This window comes from Bos mutus, unplaced genomic scaffold, assembly GCF_027580195.1.
Source record: "Bos mutus isolate GX-2022 unplaced genomic scaffold, NWIPB_WYAK_1.1 CTG733, whole genome shotgun sequence".
Lineage (NCBI taxonomy): Eukaryota > Metazoa > Chordata > Mammalia > Artiodactyla > Bovidae > Bos > Bos mutus.
The window spans coordinates 41,140-56,409 of NW_027220211.1; the positions used below are offsets into that span (position 1 = coordinate 41,140).

General features: G+C 49.5%; 1 protein-coding gene and 1 pseudogene across 1 annotated transcript; both read left to right on the forward strand.

Annotated features, from left to right (window-relative positions):
• Positions 1-14,055, forward strand: LOC138987127 (UL16-binding protein 1-like). Its single transcript, XM_070367032.1, has 4 exons — positions 1-1,523; positions 10,231-10,500; positions 10,737-11,012; positions 12,925-14,055. Exons 1-4 carry the CDS (start codon positions 1,451-1,453, stop codon positions 13,038-13,040), a joined length of 735 nt encoding a protein of 244 aa, XP_070223133.1. The 5' UTR covers positions 1-1,450; the 3' UTR covers positions 13,041-14,055.
• Positions 1,749-4,719, forward strand: LOC102266069 (tyrosine-protein kinase RYK-like; annotated as a pseudogene).
• Positions 14,056-15,270: the final 1,215 nt, after the last annotated feature.

Below are 15,270 nucleotides of genomic sequence, written 5' to 3' on the forward strand. Positions count from 1 at the left end.
CCTTCGGGGACCCACGAGCTGGGACGAGGCCCGGCCAAGGAGCCACGGGCGATTTCTCCGTCCTTCCCCCGGGCGAGTTTTCAGGCGCTCTGGCTCCGCCCCTCTCTTCTCTACCATCGCATCTTGGGTTTCCTAAATCGATGTCACCCTGGCCACCTGTCCAGCTGCCCCAAGTCAGTCCTTCATGGATGGCATTCCTTACAAGGGCAGCTCAGTTAGAACTGGACATGGAACAACAGACTGGTTTCAAATAGGAAAAGGAGTACATCAAGGCTATATATTGTCACCCTGCTTATTTAACTTCTATGCAGAGTACATCATGAGAAACGCTGGGCTGTAAGAAGCACAAGCTGGAATCAAGATTGCCGAAGAAATATCAATAACCTCAGATATGCAGATGACACCACCCTTATGGAAGAAAGTGAAGAAGAACTAAAGAGCCTCTTGATGAAAGTGAAAGAGGAGAGTGAAAAAGTTGGCTTAAAGCTCAACATTCAGAAAACAAAGATCATGGCATCTGGTCCCATCACTTCATGGGAAATAGATGCGGGAACAGTGGAAACAGTGGCTAACTTGATTTTTCTGGGCTCCAAAATCACTGCAGATGGTGATTGCAGATGTGAAATTAAAAGACGCTTACTCCTTGGAAGGAAAGTTATGACCTACCTAGACAGCATATTGCAGAGCAGAGACGTTACTTTGCTAACAAAGGTCCGTCTAATCAAAGCTATGATTTTTCCAATAGTCATGTATGGATGTGAAAGTTGAACTGTAAGGAAAGCTGAGCGTGGAAGAATTGATGTTTTTGAACTGTGGTGTTGGAGAAGACTCTTGGATTGCAAGGAGATTCAACCAGTCCATCCTAGAGGAAATCAGTACTGAATATTCGTTGGAAGGGCTGATGTTGAAGCTGAAACTCCAATCCTTTGGCCACCTGATGCAAAGAACTGACTCATTGGAAAAGACCCTGATGCTGGGAAAGATTGAAGGCGGGAGGAGACGGGACAACAGAGAATGAGATGGTTGCATGGCATCACCGACTCAGTGGACAAGAGTTTGAGTAAACTGCAGGAGTTGGTGATGGACAGGGAGGCCTAGCGTGCTGCAGTCCATGGGATCGCAAAGAGTCGGACAGGAGTGAGCAACTGAACTGAATTGAAGGAACAAGAGCGTTGCGGTCTCCTGTAACCAGCGCACGTGGGCGCCCAGTGTAAAAGGCGGGTAGGCTGCTTTACAGGAAGGCAGGCGTGTGAGTGAGGGAGCAGGCAGGAGTCCCCGCCCAGATCCGGCGGTAACCTGGGCGGGGCCTGTCGGCGGAGGAGGCGCTCAGGCAGTCAGAGCAGAGGCGGAGGTCCAGGCCACAGCTGCGGGCTAGCGGGAGAGGATCGCGGGTTCTGACTTGGCAGCCTCGCACTCCTGCAAAATTGGGATCCAGGTGGCAAAGGGAGAAATGGGTGGCTCCAAGAGCAGTCTTGGCTTCCTCGTTTTGCTTCTGATTGTGTTGTTGAGCGGGACGTCCAGCGGTGAGTTTGGGGATGAACCTGCGGGGGAACGCGAGGAGGTTGGATGGGTTCTGACCCGGAAAGGGGATGGGGGTGGTGTCCGTGGGGCTTCGCGAAACTTCTTGCAGCGTGTCGCCGCCGCTCCCTCCTCTTTCCCTTCCCTAGGCCCCTTTGCTCCTCGGTGGCTCCTCCTGGCTTCTTGCCGGCTCTCTGGGCCAGAACAGGGATACCTTGGGTGTAGTAGTAATGCCGGGAGTTTGGGAGGTGACGCTGGGAGAAGAGGGGGCTGGGGCGCGGCAGGAAGTGCGGTTGAAACCCCCCAAGGGTCCAGCCCGCCCCTGGGAAGTGGGAGCCCTGGAGCAGGGCCGTTTGGGACCAGTCAGCCTTCCCGGGGAGAAGGGACCCAGACCCACCCCGAAAAGCACACCCTCCCGCCCCGACCTGTGCAACAGAGACCCTTCTGGTCCCTCCATCTCCCGGCCCTTGAAGGACCAGCGCTCTTTCCCGGCCGTAAGTTATAAACGCAGAGCAGACCCGGGTGCCCAGGCGGCGGCGGCCGCGCCCTCCCGGCTGAAACGTGCTTGAGTTGCTCTTGTCCGAGCCGCAGCTGCTGGCTCCACTCCCGGCCCGTGGACTCCGCGGCGCGGCTCCTCCCCGATCTCTGGGCTCCGCGGCGCGGCTGCATCCGGGACCACCGAGACTCCGCGGTGCGGCTCCACCCGCGATCCCGGGGCTTCGCGGCGCTGCACCTCTCAGATCCCCGAGACTCCGCGGTGCGTCTCCACCCGCGATCCCGGGGCTCCGCGGCGCGGCTCCTCCCGGATTCCCGAGACTCCGTGGTTCGGCTCCTCTCCGAACCCCGAGGCTCCGCTGCGCGGCCCCACCCGTGATCCTCCGGGCTCCGCGGCGCGGTTCCTTCCCCGGCCCGGGCTCCGCGGCGCGGTTCGTTCCCAGATCCCGGGCTCCGCTGCGCGGCTGCACCTCCGACCCCTGGGCTCCGCGGCGCCGCTCCATCCCCGACCCCGGAGGCGGGTGTGAGCCTTTTCCTGATCAGGGACCAGGTGCCCTGGCTCATTGGTTTAGATGCAGAACTTTTTTTTATTAGAGAAGTGATCTTGTTGGACACTACGTCTATCCTTTAACCTGTTCGTACCCAGCGAAACAGATGTCCTGCCTTTCACTTGGCCTGCAGAGTCCAAGTTGAATATAAGCAGGTTTCCAGGTAGACAGTTTCATGGACCTGCCCCAGGTCAGCATTTCTGCTTGTTGGGGGTGGGGGTGCGAGTAGCAACGGGGTGGGGGTATTTCCACGCACTGTATCAGTGATTTGGCTCTAGCTCTCCTTTTCTGCAAAGTAGATGATGAGGTTATGATACTAAATGCAGCTCAACTTGACAGTAAATTCTTCAAAAACTTCCCTTCTTCAAAAATTTGAAAGGAAGGAAAATGTGTTAAAAAAAGCAGAACTATTTATGATCCTGTTCATGCAGCTCCAGCTTCTTCTACCCGTGTGTTTTGTATCAGCACAGGGGTTTGCCCTGCAGTTATATTTCTTGTAGTAATAATATTAGCTGTTTTGCACCTTCATAGTGTGACAAGAATTGAACTGGAAGACAGCATCAGTGTCCAATAGTTCCCAAGGGTTGTCTCAGCCATGTCTCAGACATGTTCCATGTCTGAGAGGAGACACACCCAACAATGGTACTTCCATCCCATTATCCTACCTTGTGGGTGGGTAGAGGAGTGTCTTGAGAAGTGCCCCTCTTTTGGAGGCCAGAGCTAAGCTGAAGGATATTGAAATATCCAAGGAGAGGATAATTCTATCCATGGAGAGGATGTACTCCAAGAAGGTAGTTTAGGGCGTATTTTCCATGGGATTTATGTAGATGAAAAAGATCCAAATAAAGAACAGCAATCATTTGTAAAAACAGAGATTAAGCTTCTGAAATTCAGGTGACAATACTCCCTGAACGTTGCAAGCTGTGAGATCTTCATCAGAGAAATCTTCCTCCTATTTCCCTTGTGTGTATAGAAGATAGAGAAAACCCCTGGTGATATTGCCTTACATGAATTGGGAGAATCGTAAATAGTTTTCACAGCATTGCAAATTGTGTGTCTGTGTGTGTTAGTTAGTCAAACTCTTCTGTCCAAGGAATTCTTCAGGCAAGAATAATGGAGTGAGTGGCCATTCCCTTCTCCAGGTGATCTTTCCAGCCCAGGGATCAAACTTGGGTCTCCTGAATTGCAGGCAGATTCTTTACTGTCTGAGCCACCAGGGGAGCCTGCAGTACAAATTAGTAGAGGCCAATAATCCTCAGGCAATTTCTCAACAAGACCTGGTCCACAAGGTCAGATTGCCTGTGGAATGGATTACCTGGTCAGAAGAGAAGCCCTCCACAAAGACCTGGCTACTAGGAGCTCTGCCATTGATGACAACCTCAAATTAAGAGTACAGATAGCCCCTCTCCAGAGTCTTGTTCCCCATGGACTCTCACTGTCTGGAGGACAATGAAAACGTGGGATCGATGGATGGCTCATGAATGTCTGGTTAAGAATGAGGTCTCCAGACTTCCCTGGTGATTTAGTTGCTAAGACTCCACACTCCCAATGAAGGGGCCCAGTTCGATCCTTGGTCGGGGAACTGGATCCCACATGCTACAACTAAGAAGTCAGCATGTTGCAACTAAGAGTCTTCATGCTGCAAAAAGATCCCAAGTGCCACAACTAAGACCCAATAGAGCCAAAAAAAGATAGATATGAAAAAAATAATTTATTTTCGTTCTCCAGGGCTAGTGATGTGTGGGCCTTCAGAGTGATAGTGTAGGAGCTCATGGTTCTGGATCAAATACCCTACACGGATGTCGACTCTTTAGAGATATGAAAGAAGGTCATCAAATAGCCCAGCCTATCAACTGTCCTGATGAACCATTTGCTGTGATGGCTTGTGCTGGGCCTTAGATTCGGAGGAGAAGCCCAGTTCCAGCAGCTGGCCCAGTGTCTCACAGGGTTCCATGCAGCCCTGGGGGTCTGTGTCTGACTGTCCTCTCACAGTCCCCCAGCATCAGGGGGACGGTGCCTGCTGAGGCCCACGTGGAGCCGGCCAGTCACATACATCACCCAGCACCGCAGAAGCACATTGTCTTCCAGAACACTGTGCCTTAGGAATGCCATAGCATCTGAACTTTCTAAGACAGACTTAATGATGTGGAATATTTTCTAGATATCACTTTCATTAGGTTGAACTGAAAATGTTTGTATAAATTTTTTGACCAAGAAATTTTTAAACAGTGTTATAAAATAAATAGTTTTTAAAATTGTTTCAGCACAAATACTTGGACTAGCTTAGTGCCAAGTGCTTTTTAGTTTTTACTTCATCAAAGTAATGTAGTTGATTCACCCTTGAATGTGCTGGGCTTAGTTGCTCAGTCGTGTCTGACTCTTTGCGACCCCATGGACTATACAGTCCCTGAAATTCTCCAGGGTTGAATACTAGAATGGGTAGCCTTTCCCTTCTCTAGGGGATCTTCCCAACCCAGGGATCGAACCCAGGTCTTCCACATTGCAGGTGGATTCTTTACCATCTAAGGCACCAGGGAAGCTCAAGAATACTGGAGTGGGTAGCCTCTCCCTTTTCCAGGAGATCTTTCTGACTCAGGAATTGAACTGGGGTCTCCTGCATTGCAGGTGGATTCATTACCTGCTGAGCCACCAGGGAAACCCTTAAGTTTCTTTCTTCTTCTTCTTCTTCTTTTTAATATTTATTACTAGTCTTGGGAATTATTTGTCTAAAAGATAAAATACTTTGTCTTAGGAAAAGAAAAGTGAAAAAATGCTGTTGCCTTGTACAGGAAAAGGCAGTGTTGGAGGAAGAAAAAAGATAGAAGGAAAAAAAGAGGAAAATACAGTAGAAACAGAAACTACTCTTTCATGAAAAATTGCCTTTTTATTTTATTTTTTTAATAAAGAGGGGTTCTGCCTTCTTACTTTGGGGAAAGTAGCAGCAGAATTCACTGAAACATCTTAAATTTGGCAGATCCTAGCATATGGCACCCCACTCCAGTACTCTTGCCTGGAAAATCCCATGGATGGAGGAGCCTGGTAGGCTGCAGTCCATGGGGTCGCTAAGAGTCAGACACGACTGGGAGACTTCACTTTCACTTTCATGCATTGGAGAAGGACATGGCAACCCACTCCAGTATTCTTGCCTGGAGAATCCCAGGGACGGGGGAGCCTGGTGGGCTGCCATCTATGGGGTCACACAGAGTCGGACACGACTGAAGCGACTTAGCAGCAGCAGTAGCAGCAGCAGAAGCAGCATTTCTCAGAGCCAGAAGTGGATTTGGGGCAGGTCAATAGTAAACAATGGTGATTTTATTTATTTTTACTTTCTGGAAAAGGAGATAACACAATTCCAGAAGGTGCAATCATGTTTTAAGGTTAAGAATACCTTTTACCACACCTGCACAGAATGGGTGCCTGAGTTGTGTTGGGTAAAAAAAAAAAAAAAAGTAGACAGATTTTGTGCTTATCTTCAAGGCTGGCTTAAGTATAAAATGGATTTTTAAACACACTTGAAAAAAATAAAGAATTCAATTTATTAAAAGAAAAATTACATATGCATTGAATGGAAGGCTGTCAATGCCTAGCCATTGATCAGCACCTCCCTGGAGTCAAAGCTCCTCCCAGACAGCTCAGGCTGTTACAAATTGAAGCTGGTTATGACTCATATGCTACCACTGGTGAAGTTAACAAGTGGTGGAAAAGGAGAAGCTGGTTTGTTCAGGAGCCCTGGGAAATAGTGACCTAATGTTTTCAGACCATCTCCAAGTTTCCAGGTTAGAAAGGGGGCAGAGGTGGCGGCTGCGGGCGCGTCAGCGTCTTGAGCACAGTCAGGGTGGTTGGCACAAGGCGAACGTTTGCGCACCACCAAATTATGGTTCCAACCAGTCTGGGGTTCTGCGTGTTTGCAGCCAGCAGTTTTTATGTGCTGGAGGTCTGCTTTCTGTAGAAACAACTTGAGGCTTGTGTCAGCTCTTTGTTATCTTTCAGGGAACTGATAATTTCATGACACTGCTATGTGGCTGGTCACAGTCTAAATTGTTACCAGTTTCCCAGCACAAGGAGTATTCGTTTCTCCATCTTCACATGTTCTAATCCTTAACTCGTAAACCACTGTTTTGAGACTCACAGGAGGCCTGGCTGACTGAAACTTTTCTACAAACAAGAGGCAGACAGAGACCATGGGGGAGGGGGCAGGTCTTTCCCACTAAGGCCCCCTAGAGCCCTTTTGGTTACAAGACCATTTATTACCCACTTTTCCATGGTCCCAAGAAGCCCAGGGCCTCCAACAGCTTCCTATCTCTTGAAGAGAATCTAAACATGCCCTCTCTCAACTGGCATCTTATCCCTCTGTCTGATAATTCACCCAGCAAAACCCCCGACCAGACCCCCAGGACCTAACTTAGGAGGGACGGGAACAGGGTTTCCCAGAATGTGACACATGGCTCGAGGGTGAGGCTGGGCATCCCCACTTCTACCCTTTGGTCCCACATTCATAGTGTCTAGGAATTGGGACAGCAGCAGCCTATAATGGTTATTGATTAAGGTAGGAGTTGACAGATTTTTTTTCTGCAGAAGAAAGTAAATCTCGAGGTCTCTTTAGGCCATTTGGTATCTGTCTCTGGGTGCAAAAGGAGCTTCCGTATTTGTGGAGCAGCAGGAGCCAAATATAATGTGTAAATCAACTGAGAACCAGACTTGTCCACTGTCCTGGTTTCTGACCCCAGGAATGAGTGACCCATCCCGTAGAGAAGCATCCAAGAGCTGCCTCAGTTGTCTGTTTATGAACCAGAAACTTACCGTGTCCTGCCTTGTAGCTTCTGGTGGTGGGACTGTGGATCTGGCTGTTATGGGCTAATGTGCCACCTCTGCTGTAGTCTGGCTTCCTTGGTTCAGGGAGCCATAGGGGACACTGCATGAAGCCACAGGTGTGATCAGGGGATAGTGGCCCTGTATCAACTCTGGTGTCAGGCCTAGGTCACCTGCTGGCACATCTTATTTGTTCCCTGTAGCCCTGGTTATGCCAAGCCACATAATCACTTCTATCCTATGACGGCTGGCCTATCTGAACTAATGGTTGGGGTTGGTGAACCCAGATCATGATGGGCAACTCTGACATTCCATGACCAGAGGCCTCATCTCTGCCAGGCCCCAGGACCATACCAGGAGCCGCACTGAATGGTATGGGCTTTCTCACTGCAAGTGGTATGTCCTTTCTTCAGGACACCAGGAGTCTGTGTTGTGAGCCTCCAAGTAAAATGCCACATACAGCATGTAGCACCTTTTTGAACACAGGAAGCTATGATGTCACCGGTTCTGTTGGGTCATCTGCCCAAGAAGCAGGTCCAGCCACACTCATCATTCATCAATTGTGACTGCTTTTGTGCCAGGACAGCAGTTGCAGCAGAGACCTAGGGTCTGTGAAGCCTGAAATGTGTCATATGTACCATCAGAGGGAACCTAGGACCTCAGTGGTAATTCAGTGGAGATAAGATAGGGACCACAGCTCTGCAGGCCTAGAGAGACTGTAGGTTGGTACTCATTTCCATTATTTCCTCCAGGAGATGATACTGTCTCCATGTACTATCGGGGGATGGGGAGTCAGGGTGAGAAGAATGAATGTGGAATCCACGACTATGGTACCTCACCCATGGCAGTTTACTAACAACACAGACTGTGCATTCATGTCAGAAGCCCAGGACGTGTGCAATGGACACTGAGTGGACCTGTGGACCCAGAGATAACCACTGTCAGCAGGACCTGGCACAGGTGTCTATTAATTGCCTGGTCCTCAGAGCATTGCTTCACAGCACGGGGGCCATGATCATGCTACCGTTCCTGTGTGTGGTGTTAGTAACACACTGGGTCCCATATGAATGTGGGAGTAGTTTCTCCTTCTGCACTTCCAGTTCAGTTCAATCACTCAGTTGTGTCTGACTCTTTGCCACCCCATGGACTGCAGCACGCCAGGCTTCCCTGTCCATCACCAACTCCCAGAGCTTACTCTAACTCATGTATATCGCATTAGTGAAGGCATCCAACTGTCCCATCCTCTGTCGTCCCCTTTCCTCTGGCCTTCAATCTTTCCCAGCATCAGGGTCTTTTCCAATGAGTCAGTTCTTCACATCAGGTGGCCAAAGTATTGGAGTTAGTTGCCCCAGTAAATAACCGTGTGGCTCATCGGGAGAGTATGGAAGGACTTCTGCACTTGCTGTGGTGATGAAAGGGCCCTCCTCACTGGGACGTGGCTTCTTTCTCTGGTGATGCCTTCTGAGAAGTAGCTCAGTTCTGGAGATTTTGGTAGGGATGTTTGGTAGGGATGGCTGCTTTCAGCCTACTGATCATCCAGTCTTGTGTTTGTCTCTCCTTGTTTTCTGTCTCTCAATCAAGCAGTTTGCATCCAGGTTCACTGACCATCTCTCTGCCTCTAGGATCACCCTGTGCTATGAGCCAGCATTGTACTCTCTGCAGTCAGGCCCTGGCTGGCATTGGGACTCTCTAATCACTTTCAGCTTCCCTGATAGCTCAGTTGGTAAAGAATCCACCTGCAACACAGGAGACCCCAGTTTGATTCCTGCGTCGGGAAGATCTGCTGGAGAAGGGATAGGCTAGCCACTCCAGTATCCTTGGGCTTCCCTTGTGGCTCAGCTGGTAACAAATCCGCCTGCAATGCAGGAGACCTGGGTTTGATTCCGGGTCGGGAAGATCCTCTGGAGAAAGGAAAGGCTACCCACCGCAGTATTCTGGCCTGGAGAATTCCATGGACTGTATAGTCCATGGGGGTCACAAGAGTCAGACATGACTGAGTGACTTTCACTAATCACTTTGACCGTTGTACCAACTGTGCTCCTGACATACAACACTCCACCTGGAATCTGATCTTTCCCCATTTTCCATCCCTGTTCCTGCCGGAAGCCCACAGGAACACGGTCTCCTACCACTATCCCTGATTTCCAATAGTCATCCTTGAACTATTGGAGATGCTTCTCATCTGTGCTTTCCTCTCAGGCTCCATGGAGTCCATCAGGCTTTCCCATGGCGCCTGGTGGCCTGGACACTTTCCTGCCCTTTCATACCATGTCCCCCTGGCAGATGATCCCCTCCTCTACCACCTGCCTCAGAAGTTCTGGATTTTTTCTTTCATGCCAGGTGGGCCAGGCCTTTCTCCAGGCTTCCAAGACCCATCCTAATGGGAGATCAGCAGCATCTCCCTGGCCTTGCTAACTCCCGTGACCCATAAATATAAACTCTTCCTTCTCCAACTTGGGGTTCTGTGCTCACCTGTCACCTCTTTGCCTCTCTGCCTGTGATCCTGCTTCCTCAGGAGCATCCCCACAGGCTCCCCATCTCTCACAGGACATGGGGTTAGATTCTGACAGTCCTCTGTCATCTAGGCTTTTCCTGCATAGCAGCCTGGCACGTCTCTGCAAAGGTTATGATGCTGGGAACAGACCTGGTGGGGACGCACCCAGGATGTGTGAAATTTGCCAGGCAGGGGACTCCTCCTTCTCCACAAGGAGAGGAGGGGCACTGGCTGTGTGGTGTGTGTTGTGGGGTGTCATTGCTCTGTCAGCCCAGCCCTGCACTTTACTCTGCTCTCACATAACTGGGGAAGGGGCCTCAGGGTCTTTTTCCCCAACCTCACCCTCACTGTGTTTTGCCTTCACAGACGCTCATTCTCTTTCCTATAATGTCACCATCGATCCTCGGCCCAGAGATGGTCAGCCATGGTGTGAGGTTCAAGGAGAAGTTGATCAAAAGGTCTTTCTCTCCTGTGACTGTGGTACAGCTAAGATCAAGTACATGAGTCCATTGGGAGAGGAAGTGAAAAATATGAATGCCCGGGAAACACAGTCTCTGACTGACACACTCGGAGACATTGGAGACGTGCTCAAGGAGCAGATGCCTGACGTTACACCGGAGAAACACATAGACAGAGGTGAGTTAGAAAGTCCAAATGCAGGAGGAGTAGACTGGGGGCTTAGCTGCATCCACTGTTTTGGGGTTAAAAAAAAAAAAAGGATATTGTCCCTGCCTAGTAGTCCAATGGAAAGAACAGCTGTTGCAGGAGAGACCAGGGCCAGATTAGCTGGGCCCAGGGGAGGTGGACCCAGGTGGGGCAAAGAATCTGTCAAGCTCAGAGGCTGAGCTCTTTCTTTTCCCCGGTGGGGTTAGGCCCTCTGACCCTGCAGGCCAAGATGACATGCTGGCGAGATGACAACAGACACAACAATGTGTCCTGGCAGTTTGGCTTCAATGGACAACTGTGCCTCCTCTTTGATTCGGAGAATGGATACTGGAGAGTGCATCATCCTGGAGGGAGACAGATGAAAGAGAAGTGGGAGAATAACAGAGCTGTGACCGACTTCTTCAAGAAGGTCTCCAAGGGAGACTCTTGGCTCTGTTATCAGGCTTTCTTGGAGCACTGGGAGAAAATGTTGAAGGCCACAGGTAAGTGAGAAGAGTAGGAGAAAGTGGTAGTTCTCTCATGGTGACATGGACCCACCCCTCTGTGTGTGTGTGTGTTTGTGAAAATGATCCGTCAGAGGTGAGCTGTCCTGGGAGAACAATGGCCCAGGGATGCTGTCATCCTCCTTCCTCTTCCAGCTCCTGACGTCTCTCCTCACAGCACAGGCCTTTGTATTGTTGGACATGGATTCTCACTGATCCTAAACATGAGAGCATCTCTGTGATTCCAATCTCCTTCTTACTATTCTCTCTTTTTTTTCTTTTTTTAGATGTCTTAATCCTTTATTTATTTATTTATTTATTTTACCCAAGTTAGATATATTATCATCCTCTGTTTGGTTTAAAATTTCTCACCATTTTTATAGTACAAGATACAAAAAAAAAAAAACTCCCCATAGACTGTCAAAGTATAAAATTGGCCTCCCTCCCCCCCATCTCACATAAGAATAAAATTTAGGGGCTTTTCTACTGTTCAAATGCAACTTGCAGTTAGTTATTCACTAAACATGTTTCACAGACTACTGATATTCCCTATTTCCAGAACCTTCTTTTAAATGTCACCAGTCCTACTTCTGGAAATCTGTAAATAGCACCTCTACTGTCAGCTCCTGAGGACTTCCATCCTGATGTCACCGTCTCTGATGTCATAGCAGGACTGAGTGACTCTGTTGGAAATCTTGCTTCCCCATTAGCTGTCAGAGTCCCATGGGAACAGGTACTGAGGGCAGAATTCAGAGGGAAGCCTGAGGACCTGGCACAGGGCCTGTGTGAGGCAAACAGGCTGCATAGTAGGGGTCCCTGGCCAACCCTGCCCCTCACTGAACCATCTCCTGAGTTTGGGGTCTGGACAAGACCCTTCATCACCTTATTCTTCTTGCAAGATCAGGCCCAGTCCTGAAAGCCCCCTCAGTCAGATGCCAATGGGACAGTGAGGGGTGGCACATCACCTGGATCCTGCCTATTGATGCTTACCAGTTTCATCCTAACTGTCAGACTGCTGGCTGGCAGGGTCCTTTCTAGGAGCATGTGCTGAGGGCAGGCACTCAGGGGAAGGCAGGGCACAGGGCCTGGGGACTGAGGCTGGGGCAGGGGCTCCACATGATGTGTCTGCCCTCAGGGGAACCTCCTCATCCAAGATGAGAGGGGCAGGGGATAAGATCCCAGGATATGAGGTGGGAGGCAAGAACTGCAGACCCAACTCCAAAGGCCTGTTCTCACAGGAAGTGGCCTGGGTCAAGCAGGCAAGGCAGGAGCCCCACAGCAGAGACTGTGGGAAGGGCTGAGGCCAGGCCTGTGCTCCTGGAGCAGCAGCAGGTCTGACTCAGTGTGGCCTGCATATCACCAACCTCCTGGGGACCCAGAGCCTCCATAACTGAGGGGTCCTGCCTTGAGCAGAGGTGCCTGGGGATGGGTGGGCCTGAGCTGGGGTGGAGGTGCACAGCTGGGAGGGACCAGGAAGAGATGGGGGGCAGGGACTCTGGTCCTGAAAGCTGTCAGCTGCTGCCTCAGAGGCTGGAGGGGAGCGAAGGAAGGAGGTTTGCCTGCAGCCCCCGAAGGCTGTCAGGAAGCAACGCCCCTCCTCCAGGGACCTGCTCCCTGGTCCTTTAGGCCCCCCTCGGGGAGGATCTGGACCTGAGTAAAGGGAGCTGATTGATTCATCACTGGCTCCAGTCCTGAGCCTAAGCAGGGGGTGTCAGAGCCTGGAGTGACTCTGTGATGCAGGAAGGAAGGAGGAGGTGACAAGAAGCTGGTGGGCCTGGGGTGGGGGTGGGGGTGGAGGACATAGGAGCCCCTCAGTGAGGGCGGGGCTGGAGGGGGGGCTGGGGAGGGCAGCCCCAGGAAAGTGACAGGAGTTTCTCAGCCTCCTGGACCAAGGCCTCTTTCTTTTCTGCAGGAGACGGTGCTCCCAGGAAGCGTGACAGGTGCTTTGTCTGCTTCTCTCCTGCTCTTCACTTTAGATCCAGGAGATCAGACCCCATAAGTCCTGAGTCTGTTTTCTGGTTACAATGACACAGTAGATGCATCATCTCATGGGCTTTATCACATTTGACGAAATCCTACACAGCATCTTTAAAAAAAAAAAACAGGAACAATTTATTTCACCACTTTCTCCTGGTGCTAAGTGATGGAATTTCTACACGGAAATGCTCAAGTCCTTGAAGAAATCCCACAAACAGGACATTTTTCATCGTGTTCTAGTTTGTGGATAATTAGACTCTGCCTCGTGACCTTATTCTTGCAAATGATATTGCAAGAAAAATACCATCTGCTATTACAGGACTCAGGGATTCTTTCTGTGTCTGGAGAAATCACCTCAACCTATTTTCAATAGAAGAAAGTTTTATTTATGACTATTTCCCTTAATAATTTATTGCGCTTAAAGTGAAAGTGTTAGTTGCTCAGTCGGTCCAACTCTTTGTGACCCCGTGCTCTGTAGCCCGCCAGGCTCCTCAATCCATGGGATTCTCCAGGCAAGAATATTGAAGTGGGGTGCTATTTCCTTCTCCATGGGACCTCTCCAACTCAGGGATTGAACCCACATCTGCTGTGTCTCCTGTGTTGGCAGGCAGATTCTATACCATCAGAGCCACTGAGGAAGCCTATTTATTCTGCTACTGCTACTGCTGCTACGTCGCTTTAGTCGTGTCTAACTCTGTGCGACCCCATAGATGACAGCCAACCAGGCTTCCTGTCCCTAGGATTCTCCAGGCAAGAACACTGGAGTGGATTGCCATTTCCTTCTCCAATGCACGAAAGCGAAAATCGAAAGTGAAGTCACTCAGTCATGTCCGACTCCAGCGACCCCATGGACTGCAGCCTACCAGGCTCCTCTATCCATGGGATCCCCAGGCAAAAGTACTGGAGTGGGGTGCCATTGCCTTCGTGCTATTTAAATAAAAATCTCAGTACTCCAGGAAACTTGAAGTATTTAAGATTTTTGTTTTCTAACCCCCAAGAGAGGTCATGACATGTCACCCTTTGTCCATCTTGTGGGATTGATGTCCCTGGCGATTCTGAGGACACATGGTCTGCAGCTGTGTTCAGGACACGGGACCTGGAAGCCACCTACACTCACCCACAGATGAATGGGCAAAAGAAGATGGGGGACATACACACAGGGCAGTATTTCTCAGCCTCAGAAAGAATGAAACAATGCCCTATGCAGCAACATGGATGGACCTGGAGAGTGTCATATTGAGCGACCTCAGGACGGAAGCCACCTTCTGAGGTCCTTCATACTCAGAATCCACCCACAGATGATTTATGGTTGCAGGGGAAAGGATGAGAAGATAGTTAGGAGTCTGGGATCAACATGCACACAACCACAGGTACTGGCAGTCAGAATGGCTGCAATCAAAAGTCTACAAGTAATAAAGAATGAAACAATGAACCCTCTTACACTGTTGGTGGGAATGCAAACTAGTACAGCCACTAGAGAACAGTGTGGAAATTCCTTAAAACTGGAAATAGAACTGCCTTATGATCCAGCAATCCCACTGCTGGGCATACACACTGAGAAACCAGAAGGAAAGAGACACGTGTACCCCAATGTTCATTGTAGCACTGTTTATAATAGCCAGAACATGGAAGCAACCTAGATGTCCATCAGCAGATGAATGGATAAGAAAGCTGTGGTACATATACACAATGGAGTATTACTCAGCCATTAAAAAGAATACATTTGAATCAGTTCTAATGAGGTGGATGAAACTGGAGCCTATTATACAGAGTGAAGTTAAGCCAGAAAGAAAAACACCAATATAGTATACTACATATATATGGAATTTAGAAAGATGGTAACAATAACCCTGTATATGAGACAGCAAAAGAGACACTGATGTATAGAACAGTCTTATGGACTCTGTGGGAGAGGAGAGGGTGGGAATATTTGGGAGAATGGCATTTGAAGCATGTATAATATCATGTATGAAGCAGTCGCCAGTCCAGGTTCGATGCGATACTGGATGCTTGGGGCTGGTGCACTGGGACGACCCAGAGAGGTGGTATGGGGAGGGAGGAGGGAGGAGGGTTCAGGATGGGGAACACATGTATACCTGTAGCGGATTCATATCGATATTTGCCAAAACTAACACAATATTGTAAAGTTTAAAAATAAAATAAAATTTTAAAAAAATGAATAAAATGGATAACCAGCAAGGACCTACTGTATAGCACATAGAACTCTGCTCAATGTTATGTGGCAGCCTGGGTGGGGATGGGAGGGGACTTGGGGAAGAAT

Bases quoted from the DNA above. Each gene is read 5' to 3' on its own strand.
- LOC138987127 (XM_070367032.1), top strand. From the start codon at position 1,451: ATGGGTGGCTCCAAGAGCAGTCTTGGCTTCCTCGTTTTGCTTCTGATT. The intron at 1,524-10,230 runs GTGAGTTTGGGG...TTGCCTTCACAG, and splicing joins GTTGAGCGGGACGTCCAGCG to ACGCTCATTCTCTTTCCTAT. The intron at 11,013-12,924 runs GTAAGTGAGAAG...TCTTTTCTGCAG, and splicing joins GAAAATGTTGAAGGCCACAG to GAGACGGTGCTCCCAGGAAG.